The 23,347-nt window shown below is 36.6% G+C and overlaps 1 protein-coding gene across 1 annotated transcript in view; it reads right to left on the bottom strand.

Annotated features, from left to right (window-relative positions):
• The window catches only part of LOC123718408 (talin-1), a 64,397-nt gene that overhangs the window by 31,216 nt on the left and 9,834 nt on the right, over positions 1-23,347 (bottom strand). Inside the window, exons 3-22 of the mRNA XM_045674847.1 lie at positions 18,038-18,097; positions 17,494-17,637; positions 17,063-17,218; positions 16,641-16,744; positions 16,283-16,424; positions 14,717-14,908; positions 13,967-14,045; positions 13,639-13,807; positions 13,152-13,324; positions 12,714-12,875; positions 12,212-12,303; positions 11,446-11,534; positions 10,963-11,082; positions 9,901-10,039; positions 9,613-9,693; positions 9,066-9,187; positions 8,862-8,963; positions 2,056-2,226; positions 1,084-1,285; positions 294-445 (exon numbers count right to left, since the gene is read on the bottom strand). Coding sequence (XP_045530803.1) covers positions 294-445; positions 1,084-1,285; positions 2,056-2,226; positions 8,862-8,963; positions 9,066-9,187; positions 9,613-9,693; positions 9,901-10,039; positions 10,963-11,082; positions 11,446-11,534; positions 12,212-12,303; positions 12,714-12,875; positions 13,152-13,324; positions 13,639-13,807; positions 13,967-14,045; positions 14,717-14,908; positions 16,283-16,424; positions 16,641-16,744; positions 17,063-17,218; positions 17,494-17,629 — 2,583 coding nt within the window. The 5' untranslated portion in view covers positions 17,630-17,637; positions 18,038-18,097. The remainder of the gene's footprint in view (positions 1-293; positions 446-1,083; positions 1,286-2,055; positions 2,227-8,861; positions 8,964-9,065; positions 9,188-9,612; positions 9,694-9,900; positions 10,040-10,962; positions 11,083-11,445; positions 11,535-12,211; positions 12,304-12,713; positions 12,876-13,151; positions 13,325-13,638; positions 13,808-13,966; positions 14,046-14,716; positions 14,909-16,282; positions 16,425-16,640; positions 16,745-17,062; positions 17,219-17,493; positions 17,638-18,037; positions 18,098-23,347) is intronic.

Raw genomic sequence — 23,347 nt, 5'->3', positions numbered from 1 at the left:
CCTTTTCTAAATTCATATTCACTACAACCTGCATTAATCATCAAAGACTCACTCATCCACTGCTCTTCTCTATCTCTTAACTATAAATTAACTAAGATTGTTTCTTTCATTCGTCTCCCTTTCATACCACCTTCCATAATGCACTTCCACAATTTCTAATTCTCTTCTTCAAATAAGTTTCCAAATTAATTTTCATCTTTGTCCTTTTTAAAATATTTTCTTTATCAATCATGCTCTCGGGGCGTAACTCTGACTATTCATACACACATATACAAACTTTCACTCTCTCTTACCTTAATATCAGCGATAAGTCTAGCTGTAGCCTGTCCCAATACTCTAGCTCTTCGCAGCATCTCTGCCGGTTCACCGGCTGATCCAAGCCTTTCGCTCGCTGTTAGAACACTTTCGACGGATTGCTCAATTACTGTCGCTTGACCACGACGATCTGTTTAAACATATATTAAGTTCAATACTGTGGTATTTGACAAAATTAAAACCATTTCAAATGAGCTCAGCGGACGCCTAAACGGAGCAGTCATCGCAGCACATAGACACCGATTTTAGTGGTTGCGTTGCCGGCCTTACAGAGTATACTCTTTCTTTACGCAATTTTCAATTAAATAGTTCCCTAGTTCGCAAAATAAAGTGACCATAGAGCCTAAACAAATTGTCAATTCTGTTAGGGATTTAAAAATTCAAAACTTGAAGCAAGATGGCGTGACGTACCAATTAAAGTTCTTTACACTTTCATTATCATTCTTAATTTACAGAAGCTGCTTCGAGCCGGAATTAATGTCTACTGTCACTAATTCGACCAAAAACAAACCCAAAAATTAACTCCAAGAACCATACTATGATAATTTTTGAACGTCATAGTGGAGACAACTTATCTTTGACCGTTATGAGTAACATAATAATGGATTTCAGCTAAAAAAGCTTTTCAAATGCACGTTTTATACAGATAACTCTAAATAACATTTAATATTATTGTCAAAACACCTATTGCATAATCTTTTTAAATAATTTTGTTAGAGGCACCAGCCAATCAAAATTGTAATCATACAAGGTTTATAAAGCTCTTACCAAGATCACAATGCGCCAAAAGCCGTTCCAGCTCATCTGTGACTCTCTGGGCTGCGAGATTCAGGTGCTCTACTCCCGGCCCGGCACTTTCCGGCGCGTGTTGGCAGGCTCCGACCAGTCGCTCGACTGCTTGTGCAACCAGTCGCGCTGCGCTCGTCAGCTGTTCCCTACACGCTGGATTGTGGAGAGTCGGAGCGACAACCTAGTTTGAAAAAATTATAGTTTATTAAGACAGCTCTGTATAGAACAAAATAAAATCTCATCGCCTTTATTGTTCTTCCAGGAAACTTAGGATATTAAGAATCGACGAAATTGTGACTAAAGTGCGTCAATAACGTGTTGGAGTTTCAGTAATACTTCTCACTTTTAATGTCAATCTTATTCAAACTGAGTAAAGAAAGAAAAAAGAAGAAACAAGAAAGCCAGCTGCCCTCTGGCATTGAGTGTCCATGGGCGGCGGTATCACTTAACAGATGAGCCTCCTGCCCGTTTGCCAACCAAATTTTTATCAATGTTTCGTTCCATAAACAAACCAAAGATTATAAGTTTTTTCTATTTAGTAACTCATCTTTCCATAAACACAATTTGAAAGAGATGAAACAAATCACTGCCTGAAAGGCGCTTATTTCGACCTTCCATTGGGTCTTTTGTGCCAGGCACTGGTCCTTTTAGGTTAGATATACAGCACTTTCTTAACAAGCAGTTTTCTTATAATTCAAGTGTTTGTAGTAATTTTAAGTAAATTTTTAATTGCAGCCTTCTTTGCTGTCTTTCTTCTCTTTCTGTGTTGAACACTGGACAGAGAAGTCAACAGACAATCAGTCATACTGGAGACATCATCTAGAAGCAGCCAAATTGGTCTGAAGAATTCACTAGAGCAGGAAGTAGGAGAATGAAGGAAAAGGAGCAAGGAAGAAGGACGAAGGAGGAAGAAGATGAAAGGAGGTGATGAAGCTGGCCTTGAGAACAAACCTTAGCACAGGCGACGAGTTGACTGGTCGCCAAAGCGCAGTGAGTAGCGGCTGCGATGATCGTATTCTGCAGAGGCTGTTCATCCCTGCATTGTGCAGCCACGTTCTTTGCCTTTAGTACTAAGGCGGCAGTTGTATTCGCTACGGCCTTCGCAAGGGACAGTAGTATGTCCTAAAAATTTCAAACAGTTATTCTAAGTCAAAATATTCATAATATTAAAAAATGTATCAAAATTAAATATCATAGGACCGAAATATGTATTGTTGTTATACGTTTTGTTGGTACACTGATCAGCGTTGCCAGAATATAAATAAACGAAAGAGCAATAACTAACGCCCATTAAATTTGTATCTTTTATGCCATACCACATTAAAGACGCTTTATTATTATTATTATTATACACGAGTGCTAAAATATGGCACCCATTCTATTGACAACTAGCTCCGGGAACTACGTTTCGCCTTAATATGATTGTACTAAGCCTACCTTTTTAGTAACAAACTAACATATGAAACATTTTGGTATGCTTTCCCATAGACTGGTTTTTAGGTTTTTCGGTGGAATTTTTCCAACTTTTTCTTCCACAAAAACCTTTCTCAGTATTCAGGCACCCGTGAACTTTGTTTCGCCTTAAGATTTTTTTACTTAGCCTTCCTTTTCGTATGGAACATTGCTATGCTACCCCATAGAGTTTCCCGAATAAAAATAGATTTTTAGGTTATTCCGTGAAACTTTCTCTCCGTAAAACCTTTCCTCAGAGTTCTAGCAATAAAATAAAACTGGTATTGGTCCAGCCTTCTAGTTTTTCACTTAGCAACACATTTTCCTATGACTTGAGCGAGTTAAGGCTACTAAACTAATCGAATCAACATACAACTAGAAGCGTCATACAAGTTCAACGTTTCGGATTTTTGTGGCGAACAAAACTCTTTTCCACCGCGTTAGAAATTTTAGAGAGTATTTTTGATCGAAAGTGTTTTTGAGAGTAAGCTCTACAATCATTTACAAAAAAAACATAATTGAACAGAGTTTCATACTCTCTTCTCTTAACTGCTTTCTTTTCCGTTTTTGACTTCGCTTTAGGGTGCTTGTATACTTTGAATGTAAGTGTTCAGTAACATTCTAGCCTAGCCTAAAAACTTTTTTCATATAATAGACCATACTGGAACCTATACAAGTTACATTTTAATTCTATTTTATTTCTCCAGACAATATGGCGTCGCCATGTATTTATGTATTAAATTACAAAAATTTCATTCAAAAATAGTTCAGTCTCCTACGAAATTAAACCCCAAGACAAATAAAACTGACAATTATGTTTTTTTTGTTGATAAATTAACACAATGACACTATTTTTCATGTCAAACAGCCCATTCGTAAGTTCCATAAATACACTACAGGGATGGTTAGTTATTATTCTTGTCACTACATTCACTTTGTTGTTACTATTCACAGTTAGTCGTAAATAAAAAAATCAATGTATGTAATAAAGCAAATGTATTAACAAAAATATGTACAAAAACACCATTTGTATACATTTTTAGGATATGTGTGTCAACGAATGTTTTTCTTCTAAACACATATTTATGTGTCCATAACATACGATTTGTTATGAATATTTAATACAGTGGTACCTCGATATACGAGTTATTGAGACCAAGATTTGGAGGAAACACACACTGCACTAACAGTTTCTTCCACCTCAGACATCAGTCTGATTTTTTCGAGACAGTTTTGATAAGTTTTTGTGCATTTAAAAAACATTTCCCATTTATTTTTTCAACCATGAGTCCGAAGAAGATCGCGTCTATTGAACTGAAGCGTGAAATTAATTTTCTTATTCAAATACAACTGAGGTGGTGCTTTGGGTACGCCCAACTTGACATATAAGTAACGAGTTCATTCGTTTGTCGAGGTACTACTCTACTAACATTCACCGAAGCGATATTCTATCGTAAAAATGGCAATATTTTAATTAATCCCTCAAATACACAAAAGTCTTAATATAGTGAGTTACTGTCCAATAGTTAAAGGATTACGTCTGCGCTGACTTTGAGGGAAATCCCACGATCCATACAAAAACACTTATGTAACTGAAAAGGATCAAGGGGAAGAAGGAGAAGATGGCGTCGTAGAAAAAGGTGGATAGAAGATATAGAACCTTTAGTTAGCGAATGGAGAAAGGAAGCCATGGACAGAGATATTTGGGAAAAGCTTTTGAAAGCTGTATTCAACATTTGTAAAGATTGGAAATAAACGAGCTTTTCTTAATGAGTGAGAGAGAGCGAGCAGTGTTAGCCCAGTGGCTTCAGCGGGTCTTTCATCTCTGAGATCACGGAGCCTTAACCCCAACACTACGGCATGTGTCCAGCACGAGAGGCTGCCTACTTGCCTATCTTCAAACATACAGAAATCTGAGGCCTAAATCTAAAAAGTTTGTATCATCACTTATTTTTTTTTTCTCACATGTCAAGAGACGAAAATTTAGTTTTTAAGACTTTTGTATATTTGTAAGGATAACGTTTACAACTAAATAATAATAATAATAGAGAGCTGCCTATGAAAACTTATTAAAAAGGAACTTTTCATTACCAAATAACATATTCACAATTGTTCCATGTACCTCGTACACGTGTCTGCGTACATCGCCAATGTTTCGGATTAGCTGACTAAAACATAATTTATGAAGATTACACTTTCCACCTTTCCCAAGAGGCTGTGAGGAATCATTTTGGACGCGGAATATTATTTAGCAGTAGTAACTAATAATTCTTTCTTTAATCGATTAATGTGCTTAATTTACTTATGTTTTCTGTTTCGTTTTATCTATCAATGTTATCCGTTTTGGGTTTGTATATTGTCAAAGTGTTTTTGTATTATATGCATATGGAGTTGTAATATTATTTACAAATAAATACAGTGAAATCTCTATAACCTGAATGTCAAGGGAAGTGAATGGTAAATATATTTTTTTAATGTATTCATTCATTTCAAGCGTACAAGACAAAACAATTTATTAGAAAAAGCCCCGTGCCAGAACATTCAGTTTAGATTTTATTGCTATTATTTCGAGGAATTACAAGTCAAACGTCGTTAATCATTCTAATTTACTAACTCTCTTTCGTCTCCTTTTCTTCGAAAGAAATTCGAGTTATAGTATAAATATGGATTATCAATCATTCTTAGAGAAATAACATTTTGTTCGAGTTATAAAGTGGAAATAATTCGAGATACCTCGTCTTTAAGGGTTCATCGGAAGGGAATTGCAATTTTTTCGACTTACTGAGGATTTCGACTAAACAAGGGTAGAGTTATAGAGATTCCACTGTAATACGAAAGAGACGCAGGTCGCCATGAAAGAGCCGTCCCCATTTAAGTCTTCTATTCAAATTGATTAAACGCCTAATAATCCGAATAGTAGACGGTAATTTATTAAACACAGTAATCCATCCTCTAACGCGAATTCCGTCCCCCATATAACGCAGTCCTTCCCTCTATAACGCGGAGATTTCTCTATATTTCTTGAGTAAATTTGTCAAGTCCATGATTAGTTTTGCGTGCGCACCTGTTTCAATTGTGTTATAAAATTAAACTTAACTTAAGTTTTGCTTCCTAGTTTTTTATTTATTCAATGGTTTTACGAGATTACTCCTACAACGCGATTTTTTATAACGCAGCCGGATGTACCGCGTTATAGGGGAGATTACCCTCCACACCCCTATACTTAATCTACCTGTTTAATTAATTTCGTTCGAATTTTGCGTGTAGTGTTGTATTAGATTTGTTAAAAAACTAATTTACCAGAAATTATAAAAAAAAAACTGGTGAATGACCCCATCTAGTGTCATTGACCTTTCACTCTTAACGAGTAATAAATTGGCGATTCCAATTCCAATTTAAATAGCGAGTATTTGACGCTTTAAAACAATTTAACCGCTAATACTAAATAAAATGTCATTTTTTTTACTTTTGTCTTTAGAGTTTTCAAGTGACAGCTATAATTGTGACCCGCTACCACTTATGGCTAAATCCTACAAATAATAAGCATGTATGTTCCGCGATCATGGCTATATATCTATAATTATAGAACAATAATATTTTCATCAGTTTCCGTAGGGTTCTAAAGGATAAAGAATTTTTCAAATCTTGTTCTGGAGCCTATTCAATAATCAAATGTTTCTGCTTTAGAATATCACTGTAGATGTACAGATATATCAACAAAATCAATGACGGCTGATTTTATTAGGAATGCGTATTCGTCTAGTCGCTTCAGCTGTAACTCTTTCCAATGGACTTCCTATGTACAGCGAACATCGTGACTTTAGACCCACGTGCCTCATAAGACTGATCACCTGATCATTGCCTATCAAGAAACAGATAATCCCCCTACGCCTAATGATATCTTAGAGATAAGCTCATGTTAAAACGATAAAGCCAGTTCAAAACCTAGCTTCAAACAACATATATTTGATCGCATCAACAATAACCGCCACAGATTTTTCGAAGTGACAACGTATAATGAATTCATGAACGCCGGCTGCACAAATGAAACAGCTCTTGCTCCTCATCTATCTGTCATCCTCTCTAAGTATGCAATAAAGTATGCAATAATTTCATCAATGTTTTGTTATGACGTTGTCACGTTAATCTATAGTCCGTAAACCAACATTACAGACAACCATTTTTTTAAAAAAAATATTGTAAAAACATATTATTAAGTCCCATTTATAATAAAATGGAATGATTATTTATAAACATAAACATCTCTCACTTTTCTCCTTAGAGCAGCTTTCATGAATCGAGAATATTAAGCTAGAAACTGTCTAAATATTATTTTTTACGAGGTTGATTTTGTTTGAGGTGACCTCATCCCTAAGGTCTTAGAACCATAGTCTTTCTAGGTGTTATATGACATCGCCGCCTATTAATAGATAAAATCAAAGGTTGAATGCACTGTTACAACAATTTTAGGACTTTGGAAATTTTTCTCAGTAGACCCAGTCTTCCCTTATCAATGTTTGAGAAATTTCTGAAAAATTTCCAATTGTGGAAACCAATAGAATTTTTAAATTATAATATGATAGTCAAGCCGAACACCGGAGCTTTTCCCGCAACTAATACACCTCAACAATCAGACCTTGGATCGTGTCTCCAAAATACGATATCTAGGCACAGTGAATAATGAAAACGAACAGAAATCCTCGAAGCAGTGAGGTCGCTCCGTGAAGTGCCCAGCAGACTTCTGTGCTTCTGGAAGGAGCTAGGCTTAGCTAGCCAGGACTTTACGCACAACGGACCTAATGAGAGTGGGGAAACTCAGTCCACCAACCATTAACCTTTAACCTTAATGAGAACAGTGATCATAGAATCGAAACGTTAGCACATTGCGCGTTGTTTCTCTGTGCTGCTTTGCGGAAACCGACGTCAACGTATGCTTAACTTTGTCGGACATACAACTCTGCTGGACAGAATGCAGAAGAATAGAGAAGTGCCTAAAAAGGGAAACTTGAGTATTTCGGACACGTACGTACGTCACACAAAGCAAAACGGCAGGTAGAAGGAGACCTGGCTAAAATGGTATAGTCAAAGCGCCGAGCGCGGCATCCAAAATTCAACTAGCTATAATATTAGGATAATCATTTTAAGAGATTTCTCCAATAAAATATCAGCCCCATACCCCATACAAGCGACGTCGTCCCAAAACATTATAGAGCATTGTACAGACATGTTCCGTTACTCCCAACAAATTCATCATCTGCACATCCTAGCGTTGTTAACACCCACTGAACAAACACCGCTAGTAAAACAAAAAGTAACGCCAAAATCAGGAAAATGTTCAACCAATTCTCTTTGAACGCCTTGTGCAACTCCCTTTCAAGACAAACGCACTCCGGACAGCATTTCGTGTCCGTCCTCGGACATTTCCTGTTACAAAACGGACAATTACGCTTCGCAAACGTGGGGTTATAGAAAATCCGAATTTCTGTTTTACCTATATTTTTCTCGCTGTAGTATTTCTCGCTCTCTTTAATGAAAGTCTCGAAATTCTTAACGTCTTTAACACCGTGTTTCTCGAAACTGGCCTCCGCCTTCTCGAGAAACGTGTTCGTCGTAGTTAGAACGCGATTATATTTATCCAAATCAACCTTCATATTCAATGCACCGGCCACTTTAACATTATCACCCGCTTTAGTAACGTCATTTTTGATGCTTTCACACTCGATCTTCTTCGACATAAAGAATTGTTCGCGGAGAATTTCGTTTTTAGTTTTACGTATATTAGCGTAGTCGTGGCTAGAAAAATCGTTTTTGATATTATTTATTTTGTCGGCAACATTTTTCGGAGGGATTTTTGGTTTTTCATTGTCCAAATAATCTTTACAATTATTAAGAATGTCATCAACGTTATTATTATCTGGCGTTTTTGGATTTTTGACTGAAATTGGTGTATTAATATTCGAATATTCTAGGCTCCTATAATAATCGCTTTCCGACTCCTCTTGTATGACATCTAATTTTCCCCAATCATTAACATTTATATCTTCATAAATTCCATCATCTTCATATTTATCATTATTGTTATCTATAACTATACTAGTTTTATTAGATTCATTTTTATTAACCGCACCTTTATCATTACCAACATTAAGTACACTTCTTTTATCATTAATTTCATCATTACCAACATAAAAATCTGCACCGTATTCATTCTTATCCCTACCAAAGAACACTTTATAGAAATTTTCATAACAATAATTTAATTTTCTATACAAGAAGGATTTTTTCGCTTTCCTCTCATTAATTACCTGGGTTTCCTTGTCTTGGGGAGTTTCTTCGCCGATTGTGTGAAGAACGCTTGTCGAAGCTTCACCGACACGAGACGCTGCGTTTAGTAGGTTCTGACGCGGCTGGAAACATCCATATAGAATTAAGAGGGGTTTAAGGGCCTTCTTAGGTGCAAAACTTTTTTGGCTCGATTTGGCTCAAACTACTAATAACATGATAAACACCTCTTTAGTTTCCGGCTCCGCAGCTCTCAGCAGATCAGTGAAGGCGCTGCACAATTTCCTCGTCGCGTCTAGAAGACTGTCGCCATTGTCGTCTTCCATCAGCGCAGCAATCATTTGGACACCTACAATTATTATTGATATTAATATCTCATTAGAGGCGTAAAGTTGTTTTTCTTCTTACGAGCGAGTATTGTCTGTATACAGAATGTCCAATGATTCTACGCCCTTTAGGAGGAGTCACAGGCTGAAGCCACTTAACGAATACTATTCTTTACGAATTCCCTAATAAGATCAGCACGAGAATGTTGAAATATACATAGAGAAAAGATTTGTTTGCATTCAAAACTGGACTGATTTGAAAATGTTTACACCGTAAGAACTCAAAATCCCTGATACAAAATATAAATAAAGATTCCTATATACACTTTTATATAAGAGATAAACATTGCCAGAAGCACGCTCTTCGCCAGCCTTTGCCAAAAAACGCATTGCATTTAAACGCTCAGCTGCGGTCAGTTCTGGTAATATAGGAGCTATCATTACTCACCCTTGGTCATCTCCGGTAAGTTGGTTGTGATAGTTGTGATAGCTGCTCCGACGGCTGTATGGTCCACTTCTTCTGTGGGTCCTGAAATATTAAGGTTTCTGTATCTCTTTCATGATCTAAGAGGTGTTCAGGATCATGTGCCTGACATAACGTTTCAAATGTTGGTAAATTTTTAAGCGTTTTTTTAATTAACTAATTTAGTAAAACGTACTTATTTTTCTGCATTTAATAGAAATTTAAAGTGAAAAAGGGAGAATTAAGTAATGGAGTGTGAATGCTAGCACTTACCAGCAGTCAACGTAACGACTTGCGCAGTCGCAGCATTCATAGCCGCGATGTGTGACGTCACCACTTGCTTGCTACTGTCCAATGTAGATGTCTTCCAACGAATGGAACCCGCGTCCGATCCCAGGGCTGGCAGTGCCGCCTAAAATAATATTTAATGTTAAGACAGCAGCACATCATTAACTATATCTAAATGGTATTATTATTTTTTATTCCAAAGTTCCCAAATTTATTTTTTCAAATTGGAAATAATTACATTCAAACATTGAAATACACAAATAGATATCAATTATTAATAAGATACAAAACTAAAGAAAATTACACAATACACAGAAGCTAAAAACGGTATACTCATAAACGCAGTTAACAATTTATGAAATTAAAAAAAAAACCAGTATTACTATTAAACAACAGTCCATGATCTAACTCTCGACAATTAAGTCCATAATTGGGAAAACTCAATACTATAATTCGGTGATCACAATAGTTGGTGATATAACCTGACATCTGTAAACTGATTTCATTCAAAGAGGACGCTATTTGCGGTTCCAGATATTTTTTTCTCTTTAAGAACATTCATTTACTTGAAAAACAAACCTAACAAACAAATTAATGAGTAAGGGAGCGTTCAAGCATTACGTCACGCAATTTTTGGAGATTCTTGACACGCCCCATGAAACGCGCCGTAACGTTTCTGTAAACGTATCGTGACCAAACCTAGTAACACCATTATGTGGTGTAAAGTACTGGAAAGTGGAAAATAGTATTAACAATAACGCGTAATTCAATTCCCGCCCCGCATCGTAACGTTTTACAAGAGGAAAAATTCGTAACTAAAACTTAAAAACTTGAACGTTCCCTAGAAGTACTAATTCAGAAATTAATAATTTTAAATAAAACAAAATATCGCGAGTGCATTGACTGCTTTTTAAGAAACGGCACGCTGTTTTCTAGAAGGAGTTAGAGTAAGGGCACTGTTTTGATTTTGATTGTGAACTGTGTTTGTCTGTTTAAATGCGTGTACCGTTTTTGGCTCCAGTATTAAGAGTTAGGATTTTCACTCACCCTGGTCAACCTTTCCTCAGTCTGCTTAATGACCTCACGCCCCGATGTGATTGTCGACAGCAACGCTCGTTGCGGCTCGCTCAAAATCGATGTAATTCTGGTCTGCTGTACTTGAGAAGCCTGAATGTATAATTGTTAAATTGATTTTTGTTTACTTTAAGCGCAGATAATTATTAAGAACACAAGGTGTGTGCCTTATCTGTAACAAGCATACTCATCCAGGCAACTTTAGTAATAAAAAAGGACAAAACGTACTATTGTTTTTTTTAGAATTATTTAATTAAGTTGTCTTGCACTTTACATGAATAGGCATTTTTAGAACTATTTCTAATCGAAAAAAATTATTTTGTCTTAATAAATTTGTATCAATACCTACACAGCCCATTTCGACAACTGCAAATCCATAGAAAGCGTGAAAAAAACATCTCCATGAGCACAAAAATAAATTAAATTGAAAAAGAAATCAAGCAAAACAATACTGACAGCGGGTGGGGTGTGTCCCGTTATGGCCTGTCCGGAGATGGTGGTCTGTTGTGCCCCAGTCATGTGGCCCACTGCGAACGGCTTGGCACCTTTGTGATTTGTAAGCAACATAAATGAAAAGAAGCACTAAAGCTACGTATTAAACTGTTTTCATCCGAATTAATTAGAATTAAAACAGTTTAAAACAACTAATTTATTGAGTAAACTGGATACTTCGTTGATCAGTAATTTGTTGAGAAATTAATTAGAATTGAAACAGTTTTTTTTTAAATAATTTAAAACGACTAATTTATTAAGTATATCTAAACAACTTCGTTGATCAGTAATTTCTTAATAAATAAGTAGAAATTAATTTAATAGAGGACCTTATGTATATATATATGTCGGGGAATGCTCAGATTATTAGGAAATGTTCTGATTGAGTCAGTTGATAAATATATTCCTTTTATTATTTTTAAGAATCAAACCGAGCAAATGCCTCGGGTGTGGTCGAGGCGCCATCTTGACTTTGGACGGTGCGTTCAGGGAACCCAGGACAGTACTGATTGAGTATTCAGTGGAGCATTGTGGTGGTGGATGACACATTGGACCGTGTGATTGGTGGTTGGGTAGATTGTTATATTTTAAGCTAAATTTATTATGTTAAAAGAAATAAATCTAAATGAAATGCTATACTTTACCTAACATAGTATTTTATTACGAATTATTTAACTACAAATGTAATTAACTATAAATTTTTCAATAAATATCTAATAATAAATCTCACCTTCAGCTCCAGGTCTCAGCACAGCTGGTTTCGCGACAGACTCCGTATTGACTTTGCCCGACTTGAATGTGTCGTGTTGTATTATGTTTGCCCTGAAATATAAATTGAATGAATTCCATGAATTATATTATGAGTGGCGTGAATTTTGAAGGGAAGCTATGGACCGAACAGAGTTGATTATGACTGACGGGGCAGGAGGCACCTTACACCCGACCTTCTTAAAGAATACGCCTGAAAAAACGTCCTTTTAAAATTGATTTTGGTATGAAATAACGAAACGATGGTCTTTTTATCTATGTTCCAAAGGGTTTTCCTTTCCTTTTTTCTTCTTTTTCTTGCTGGGATTGCCAGTCCCATGGTACAAATTACCTAAATATTTGTAAAGCAAACTTTTTAAGTGGGGCTGCCAATTTATTTGACTTCATTTTTCACGTCGGTTTAATTTTCTAGAATTCAACTTATCTATAACCCCAATAACCCTCATTTAAAGAATTTCACTCACTTGGAAGGCGAAACCGAATCCTCCAACATGGCGGACCCCTCATCCCCCTCTATTCCGAGATGGTCCTTCGCCCTCCGCTTGCGGACTATTATGTCAATGTATCCCGCAATCACCTGCAGGATCTGCTCGGCCTCCGTCGTTTGGACCGAGTAGTATTGGTCACTGAAATAAAAAGAACTTGTAACTAGAGCTTCTCATTCCTGAGGTCGTAGAAGAGGGGAAAGTCGTAGAAGAATCTCCCTTAAAAGCCGGTAACTTAAATAAGTGTCCATGGGCTACCATAACTTCCCTTTGTGGACGTCCATAAGGCTTGTTTTCCCCCTTAATCTATAAAAAAATCATTGAGAAGAAGAGATGCCTGCTTCAATGATATTTTCTGTCTGAAGCACTGAGGTCTGAAGGCTGAGGTCAACAACCCCCTAATAGAACTCAAAATACCTGTAATCTCCAAAGTCCAGTGTGAACGTGTTGGGACTGGCGCACCACCGCCGTACAGTGGTCAAAGGCCAGGTCTGAAGGATCTCTTTGGTCTTCTCATCCAGACGTAGAACCGAGTCCTTGGTCACACCGAGAAGTCGAGGCACCAACTTGTTCTTTCCTTTCATTTTCTCCTAAAAATATAATATCGCATTTTCGTATGTTTGCAACTCAAATACTACGTGATATAACAAAAACATTCGCTCAGGATCCTTTTTTGGTTGTCTATGAATTGTAAAATCCTTTAGCTGTCCAGGTACTCCTGAACCTCCAGCTCCCCATTTCGAAAGCATCTATCCTCCTACCTTCGCGAGAACAGTCACAGTAGAGAGAAAAGTAACAGTTACCACTGCTATATAAAATCATGTCCCGCTTCCCAAAATATTTCCTCACACTCTTTGGTAAGAAAATGTCTACATCTTCATTTAATACGAATCCTTAAACTCACCTTGACCAAGAAGAAAGCCACGCCGTAAGTCGGCAGATCCCTAGCGCTCTTCGTGTATAGTACTTTCGCATCCAATTCGCTCAGATTTATATGCTTTTTATGCTCTTTGAAAATTTTCTTTTCTATCCCTTTGACCTTCACGTACGAAGCCGGCAGGAATTCTTTTAAACTTAAAAATAATTAGGAATGAGAAATTATCGCTAAGCTGATGGGAGTAGGGCAGGTGGTGGTTAAACCCAGTAAATAAAAAAAAATTAAATCACGTATTTTCAAAATTAATGCCATTCAAACGCAAAAAAGATTATAAACTTTTAAAAAATTGACTCACTCCAAAAAGCCAGGCGTGTGTTTGTCTTCCTTGTGATCACCGAACTGTATCTGACATTGTAAGCCTGCGAACTCGCACGCTGCAACAATTTATTATATATTTAAATTGATGTCACTGTCCGGTCAGAGATATCTCGGGTCTAACAATTAAGGTTCAAAATTAGCAGAATTTTCCGAAATCGATCTGTCACCAACTTAGGAGTTCAGAATAAACACGACTGATGCAGAGCTTAATATATTCGGTAGTGGGCTGATTAATTTAAAATGAATGTGTGGCTTAGTGGCCTAAGCATCGTCATCATAGAAAGTCCATTACTTTCAATGTGCGCGCATTTAACATTCGCTCGTACAAAGGAAAACATCGTGAGAAATCGTGCCTTAGACCCAACACTTGTGTCAAGCTCAGGAGGCTACCTACTTGCCTATTGACAATCGTGAAACAGATACAGAAATCTGAGGCCCAAAAGGCTTTTAAAATCGTCATGTATTTTGAAATGTAATAAATATGGCGTACTTCAATTAATAAATATTTAATATTTAGCAAATTCCGAAATGGTAACACTGACAGCACAAGAGTGGGACCTTGCGCTTCTTTTTTGTCTAAAGTTTGACTTGGACTGGACTTCGAGAGCCTTGCACCAATCTATTTTTTGATGATTTTACAAAGTTACAATCTAGTCTAGACCACTACATATATGGATTATAGTATATATATAAATTTTATAAATATATAATAAATAAATGAACACACCTTTGTCCTGTGTTATAGGGTGCGTGCCATCCAAGATTGCATCCCTCGCCTGAACATATAAAAGATTCAGTTGAACCGGATCGCGAGAGTCTACATTCCGATCAGAAAAGAAAAGTTTCCGACGTAGAAGAAGAGTCTCCGTCACGTCGATGCCCTGTTCGCGTAAAGTCTTCGACGGCTCCACCCAGTTCACTACAAAAAAAAACTTTCTTCATGACACAAATATGGTTATCTATCGCTAGTTCACTGGAGGCCCGTGTTGTGGGTTACCAATTATTCCGTGGTACATGGAGCATGTTTAAAACTCTGTTATTTTAAAGAAAAATAGCCCTAAGACCCATTTAGATGGAAAGGGTACGCGACTATGACCAGCAATATTCGCCATAGCTAATACTATAATCGTATCAAAATGTTCACATTCAGGCAAGAGCAAAATTTTCACCTTATTAGAATAGAACCTTAGATTATGTCAAACGAGAATCTTGTCTAGTATTACCACCGTTTTGTATTGTTCGTAAAAAATGACACAAAATCCTTTAAATTTGGCGCTGCCGATAATATTAAGTTCATTGAACTTTATAGGAAAATCCTCAAAATACGATTATTGCTATTGAAATTCTGTTTACAAGGACACAATAAATTTTCCATTGCGGGGCAATCGTCGCCAAGAGCGAGCGGTGTGTATGTCACGACGAAGAAACTTTTTTTATATTGTTTCGATAATTTCGGTTCTAGCAGATGACAAACGGGCTGGAGGCTCACCTGATGTTAATCAGAACAAGCGAGTGAGAGTCTCTTCAGAGCAAGGTATATATCAATATAAATAAACTGAATTTTAAGGCTGCAAAGTGTTCCATAATTAATTTACAATCTTGGCCCCCGCGACTCTCTGAGAGAATTATTTAAAGAAATTAATATACTCACGTTGCCTTCCCTTTACATTCTAGAGAATATCATGTTTATTCGTAAAAATTTGCATCAATTCAGTGTCAAAAGTGTTATTCATTCTATAAATACCAGGAATAAGCATACAATAGTGGTCCCAAAATACAGATTAACAAAATCGAATAAATCGTTTCTTGGGAATTGTGTCAGATTCTACAACAGGCTACCGAAGTGTGTAACTGATCTTACGACTAAAAAGTTCAAAAACGTCATCAAAGGAATCCTAATTAAAAAAGCGTATTATAAAATCCAAGACTATGTTGACTATATCTCTGCATGTGCGGCTTCCCTGGCAACTTGCGCTGTGCAAGTGTGTGTCTCATTTTACACTAATAGTAAAAACTCAATTTTCTTTTGCATTGTATAGAATCTCTGTATACCTTGCATTATATAAACTTCTCAGCCGATTATTACTATTGTAACCGAGTCTTTGTAAGCTAAACCATTGTTGAAAAGAGTGTCCATGGAGTTTCTTGCCGGTTCTTCTCCATGAGACCCACTTTTTGGAACCGTGCAACTAGACGTTTCATAAATAAAAAAACTTTTGATTTTTGATTTTGATCTCGCGATTGCGTTGCCCGCCTTTTAAGAATTGGTACGCTAACACAATCTCAGACTCACCCTCGTCATCAGTTCTCAACTTCTTTCTGAGCTGTTCCATTTTCGCGTCCCTCTCTTTCTCGTGATGTCTCCTACGAAGTGTGAGGGTCCCATAGTTGGGCTTCTCACATGGGTCCGCCTCTTCCTTCTGATCTTCTCGGACCTAGAGACGATATTCATTATGTCAAAAGAGAAATTTCTTTCAAAATTATCTGTTTTCTTTTTCTTATTGCTGTCAGACCTAGACGGGTTAGAATCACGGTGCACCAATTAACTCCATGAGCAAAGTTAACACTAGCTCCAAGGTAAGACAGATGGCTGATCACCTACTTGACGTCGGTGCCACGGGTCTTTAAAACTAGTTTATATAAATACTCACCAATCCATATTCATCATAATTGGTGATACCAATCTTGGTACAAATGACCACCATCAAATTGGCAACCACTTGACTATCATCCACTAGCAGAGTCTTGACTGTACCTATAAAAAGAAAAGGGTACTTCAGTGATTACTGTACAAATCGTGTGCCACGTTTTGTAAAAGAGTAAATATTATTTAAAATATTAGTCAAACAATATGTCATGATTATAAAGAATAGAGAATGACAATTGACACGTAGAAAACTTGACGTTTGTGTGTATGTCATGGGGACTGGTGGCTGCCTAGACCTAGAGAAGCTTTCATTTGGGTCTCGTCAAAGTCTTCAGTTGGGTAAACCCAATGGGGGTCTCTATTCCAGAATCGATTTGTAATTTTCTTGTATGGAATTAAGGCTTTATTACTAATAAACAAACTCACCATCCAACATGCGAACTCGAAGATTCCTGGTCTTCTTATTATACTCCAACATATCCCCATTCCTCAGCATATAATAGTCCAGACTTCGAGATGACTCCAACCATATTCCCTTCTTATTATCTTCTTCAGATGCAAGGAACAGTCCATATTCTTTTGCTGTAAAGACAGTGAACGTAATTTAAAAAAGAATATCCAGAACCGCGTCGATATATCTCAAAAATTTCTAAACAAATTGTGATGAAACTTGAAAACTATGATGACCTAAGTTTCCAAGTTTGTTGTAAAGTACGAAATTTAACAACTAAATACTCAAAAATTATGCATCGTTATCCGTACCAACGCACTGTATAGAAACGAACGAAATTGAACCCTTTACACCAGTGTATGCTACTTTGTAACTACCATCCAACCGCAGCAGCAGGGTTACTCACCATCATTGATGTTGGCCTCCAGAATCTTCTCCCTGATGATCCTACAGGCATCGTATACAGAGCTACTCGGATCAAATTGGATGGTCTTCACCACTTTACCATCCTCTATCGAGATTTTCAGCGACAGAGTCGCCATTGTTGTACCTGTTAACAATTAAATTACTTTTAAATACCTATTTGACTTTCAAAGTTAAAAGAAAATGTAATCTTTCAGCTCACAGACTCACTCATGCACCCACGTGTGTTACGCGTCGAACATAAGTAAATAAAAATAAGAAAATATGTTGTAAATCGTTTTAAAAAATTACAAAATTGTTATTGAAAAAAAAACAATAAAAGAAGGAAAAAAGGATTTTCGGAAAACTATTACATATATGACGACATGGTGGCAATGAGGCTGTTTTTGATACCCTTCGTTTTAAATTGACACTATGGGCTTATTGCTGTATCAACAAAATTCCCTTTCGTACCCTTATCATCATGTTATTCACACTCATCATATCTATTGGTGGAAACCATATCAAAATCTGTGCTGTATACTTACATACGTCAGCTAACTTCAACTGTTTGTCTGTAGTTCTTGGTATCAATCGACGTCCCTTTCCTGAAAGGAGAGAGTAAATTAAAAACAATTTATTTATTTCATAATTATACAGCTAACATAAATTATATACAACAAAAGACAATTACACGAAACATATGCTGTCATTCCTGAGAGGGAGATCCACGGCTGTGCACCAATGGACTTTCGTTAAGGAAACATGAGGAAACCGGTCTTACACCCTTCAATAGTGTCTGGCACAGAAGCTCGACCTACTAGCCTATTAGAGATGATCACATACAGAAACCTGAGGCCCAGACCTAAAAGATTGTTATTAAAAAACAGTCCTCCTTAAACGCAATTCCATCCGTGATCAAATTCGATTCTGGTTAAAATCCAAACACATTAGACCTACACGTACACAACATAAAAATTTATCGACTGCATTCCCCCTTAAAATTAAATTCATATGCAAAGGAAGATCATAACTCCGGTTATGTCATTTTAATATAGGCTATAATAGTATTTATTAGACTGGGGTGTTGGGTCATAAAAAAATAATTATGTATTTTATACAAAAAATCGCCTCGCGCATGTTCAGCTATGCACGTTCTAACTTTCAATAAGATGGCGATTTTAAAAGAATATAATCATTTTAAAAATTTAAATAGAAAAATGAATCGCAAATGTTGCTAAGCGTAAAGCTAAAAGACGGCTGGACCAATTGGAATAATTTTTTAAGCAAGGTCTGAGGAAAGTTTTTATGTAGGGAAATGGTTGAAAATTGGACGGAAAGCGAGGCCGAGGGCCTCTTTGATGCGTTCCTGTTGGTGTAGTACCAACTTAAGGAGATAGCTCGAACAGTTCTCTGAGTAGCAGAATACATGGAATGAGTTGAGTTCCACATACCCCTGCTACATTAAGCCTGCGGTCCCACTTAAACTTCCAAAAAGGTAGGTAAAGTTGGCGGGGGCTTGTACTCTGCTGAGGAAGATATTTATGAAGAGTAAAATTGGAAAGCGAACACTATAACTAACTATTATGTTACTAAAAAGGTAGGCTAAGTAAACCATATTCCGGTTTGTTGACTTCAATTACATTTAAAACTATTTTCATTCAGTTTCTAGAGAATTAGAACGATTATGGCAATAATATAAATAAATAGAGGTAGCAAATAGAGCGTTTCACGAAATATAATAGTGCCTTGCCCCACGAAACCGTATCAAAACATCGTAAGACGAAACTTCAATTTGTCTCTTTGTCATTGTCAAATGTCAATACATCAAATCTATTATCGTCTCGTGTTTCGTCTGTCAAAACATGTATAATATTTCTCTGTGCACATCTAATCTCTTTACGAGTGAAGAATTCCTAATCGTATCACCTCGAATGCAATGTAGGGCTCGTACAGATATATTATATACATTTGTCTTAGGTACGATGGGGTACAATAAGGCAGAAACTAGACGGGGCAGTTGGCCTAACTTAAAATCTTGCTGGAGAGCAATCCAAGTACTTAACTCAGTTTCAAACATAGGGGATATGTGTGAGGGCCAAGGTTGTGATACCAAGATGTTGCACAGATTTAACAAAGACGTTGCAACAGAATGCTGTATTCATGCGGCCACGGGGCCATGTAAGGAGCCTCGACTCTAAATTCAACCATTTTTCTTTTTCAAAGCTGTCAATTAGAATCTGAAGGGGGCAATGCACTGATGCGATAAGCGTATCCGCGTAAGTGTGGAAAAATTATTAATTAGACAAATAATATTTAACATGAGGATTTGGCAAACATGCCTGATATAATATAATATCAGCTGTCCTCTGCGGTTCCGCATTAGTTCGGTAGCACGATGTTGTATAACCTAAAGCCTTCGACAAATAGACATTTTTGGAGATATTGATGTCTTCTATAAAACTGTAGTACATTGCTCGATCATCAACCGTTTCCGCAGCATATAATAATAATAATAATGCCTGTGGATGGAACCTTCTTGACGGCCTCCGCCAACCCTTTCATTGTCACTATCTTCGCCAGTCTTTCCCTGCTATCTCTATCAAGTCATCAGTCCACCGTCCTTTTGCCTGCCCAGTCCTTTCCCGGGTGGTCTATTGTGTTGTCTTTAATGACCATCAGTGGTCGAGGTGTCACATGACCAGCCCATTGCCAATCTATTTTCAAAGCTAGCGAGCATCGGTTGATTTAGTTTTATGTCTGATACATTATGTTGACTTTGTGGCTTTGCGTTGTGCAGCATATGGGAATCTTTATTGGTATTTTTCACACCTGTCACTATATTAATTTCTTACCCTACCTTTTTTTTAAATTCTACAGCCTATGTTCATCATAGTAGGGTTCTAATTCATTAAGCATTAATGGTTTTAAATGGTGTACAATCCAATAAATAGCTTTTTAACCAATTCAATATTATCTGCATTGTATAGTTCTGTTTACATTTAATGACAAAATTGTCACACACATCGATTGGCACTATGGCCATGTATGACTTGGAGCGCCTCTATCATGAAGATTAGTGATGAATTTTGACATATAGTGCATGTTCAGTTCAACTCTCAACCTTAACCCAAACCAGAATTGATACACCCTCAGCCACAATTGGTGGTCGATATTTTAATCGCACATTCGCGCATGCGTACCGTCAACGACGCTGACGCCGTCCTGTCTGACGTCTTGTTATTTCTATTTTTAAAAGACCAGGGGAAAAACGGGCGTGACGCCCATCTGATCTTCAATGATACCACCACTGGACTAGGCCAGGGGTTTTGACTGGATGGCAATTGCCAGAAGGCTCGCAGGTGCCGGATTTACTAAAACTGGTCTACATATATAATAATAATCATAATTCCCTATCGAATGGGTTTGTTATTGTTATTTTTCGTATTGTTTATATATTTCCCGCTGCTTCTTAAATACAGAAAAGGATATAGACAAAATATTGGACCGGAAACCGGAAGTCGTCAGCGGATATCGGATACGCTATTCTATTAGCGAATTAGGGTGGTTTGGACGTCGATTTTAACATAATGGCCTCACGTAGGGTGGATAATGTTAACATCACACTGAGACTCAACTCGCTTATTTTGAAAATTATTACCATTATCATGTATCATCATCAAACATGGCGTATTTAGTCCAATTTCCAAACATAAATATATAAGTGAGGATATATTTGAATAGGCGGGAAGACTTTGACTTTGTTTAGCATTAACAATTTAGTTTTTTGTCAAAGTGTAAAGTGTTAGTTCTTTAATTTGTCTTATTTTTTAAATTCTTCTATTCCTTTTAACTATAATATTGATTTTAATATACAGTATTTAGAATTAATAAAAATAAAATGGCCGTGCACTTGAAACAAAATTTGGAGGAAAGACTCTTATATTTGAGCCGACAACTATTTTCCGCCTGCTCTGCGTCCGCTGTTTGCTTGTACTTATTAGTTGTTTTATAATGTGTTTGTTCACTGTGAGATTACTAATAAATAAACATAAATTGTCTCGTCTGAGCCACAAACGACGTTGACACCGCAGACGCCTCTCGTTTGTATAAACTAAAATCTAAATATATTTCCCCCGGGCTGTTTATCTGTATGAACTCGTTAAGCTCGTACGTTATAATTCTTAAAAGACCAGCCACGAACTTGCGATATATATATAACTTAACTTATCAGATGAACCTCCTGCCCGTTTGCCCCCTGTAATATATTTAAAAACTCAAACTACCAAACCTTCAGCATTCATTCTGAAGTAAACTTGTTGAAGCACGAGACACGCGGCCACAATCTATGTCATTAAAAGGGCATCAAAACTTGTAATTAAAGCCAAATTGTCCCATGGGGTAATCAATGGATGTTAAGAGATCATTTCGTGAATGAATATTGATTGCACAAAGGGAAATAAGCTTTGCTAAATCTGTCGAATCACGCTCCAGCTTAAAACAGCTCCAAGTTTTTTTCTACATATTTTCGTCACTCGGCATTGGTGTAACGTGCGTGGTCTTTAACCCCATAGAAATTAATAAAAACATCATGATTTGTGAAATGAATGAAAGATGGTGCAAATTTTTGGCTTAACCTAATGTAATTCACTGTGAACTGAGACAATATTATGTACATCATGGTAAAAAGTGAGATCTGTAATATCAAGTCGGTTAATTCAGTCCCTACTTGAGTCTACCTACTTAACTTCTGCCTCAAGTTATTACGTAAATAACCTATGGTGGTAACTTATGGTGACCAAATATTAAAAATCTTTTATGTGTTAAATGGACTTGGCCATCGAATGATAACACAAGGTATGTATCACTTGTAAAACATAATTTAAAAAGAAGTCATTATTTCATGTACTTAACATTTTAAAGTGCACAGGCGCTAATTAAAGATTTAAGTTCTGAATATTGAGTATTTGGCTTCAAAGGATGCGTCAGTGTTTCGTTAAGAAAAATAATATTCAATAAATGTGGGTAAGTTTTGTCAACAGTTAAGCCGGAATAACATTACGAAATTAGTGGCATCCATGTGAAATCAATTTCACGAAATTAGTTGTACGATATATGCGAAAGGAATTTCGTAAAATAATTATTGTCGTGAAATCCACAGTATCGCAGTAACTATGGCCCCATCAGCATCAAAGCTATATTTTCTATATTCATATAACAACTTACGAAAAAGACTATTAAGAAAAAACACGTTGCTGGATTCGAGGACTGTTAACAAGAAAGCATTTGGGTGCAATGAAATTAGTCTCCGTAGTATAAATACTATTTTCGAATAAGTAAAGATAATTTCGATTTTTACTGAGAAGGGTAATCAACGAATCCAGGGTGGCATTCAAATACACACGCACAGCACAGGCGACACTGGTTCACGTCGCACGACGCATCTCAATCACGAAATTAGTTGCATGAAACTCATTTGCATTACGAAAATATTGCACGTGAAACTGAAACTGTTGGTAATCCTAATGTCACGAAATAAATTTCATGCCACTAATTTCGTAATGTAATTCCGGCTTTAGAAACAATTTTGCAGGTCTATTTTTATATGATCTATTTAAATAAACGATTTATTATTATTAAGAACGGCATAATCGGTGTGGTTATTGGAAGTTGCAGAGTGAGCTAATATATTTTGAAGCAATAGGTATAATTCGCTGAATGCAGTGAAATGAGATAACAGTGATCATGTTCATTTGCTAAATATAAATTAAAAATTCGACAACGGGTGGACCGTCTCGTGTAATTTATTTATTTGTTCCTCAGAGTTGAAGAAATTTTAAAAAATTGCACGGAAAAAC

This window comes from Pieris brassicae, chromosome Z, assembly GCF_905147105.1.
Source record: "Pieris brassicae chromosome Z, ilPieBrab1.1, whole genome shotgun sequence".
NCBI classification, from domain to species: Eukaryota; Metazoa; Arthropoda; class Insecta; order Lepidoptera; family Pieridae; genus Pieris; species Pieris brassicae.
This window is presented reverse-complemented; position numbering and strand designations above follow the sequence as displayed.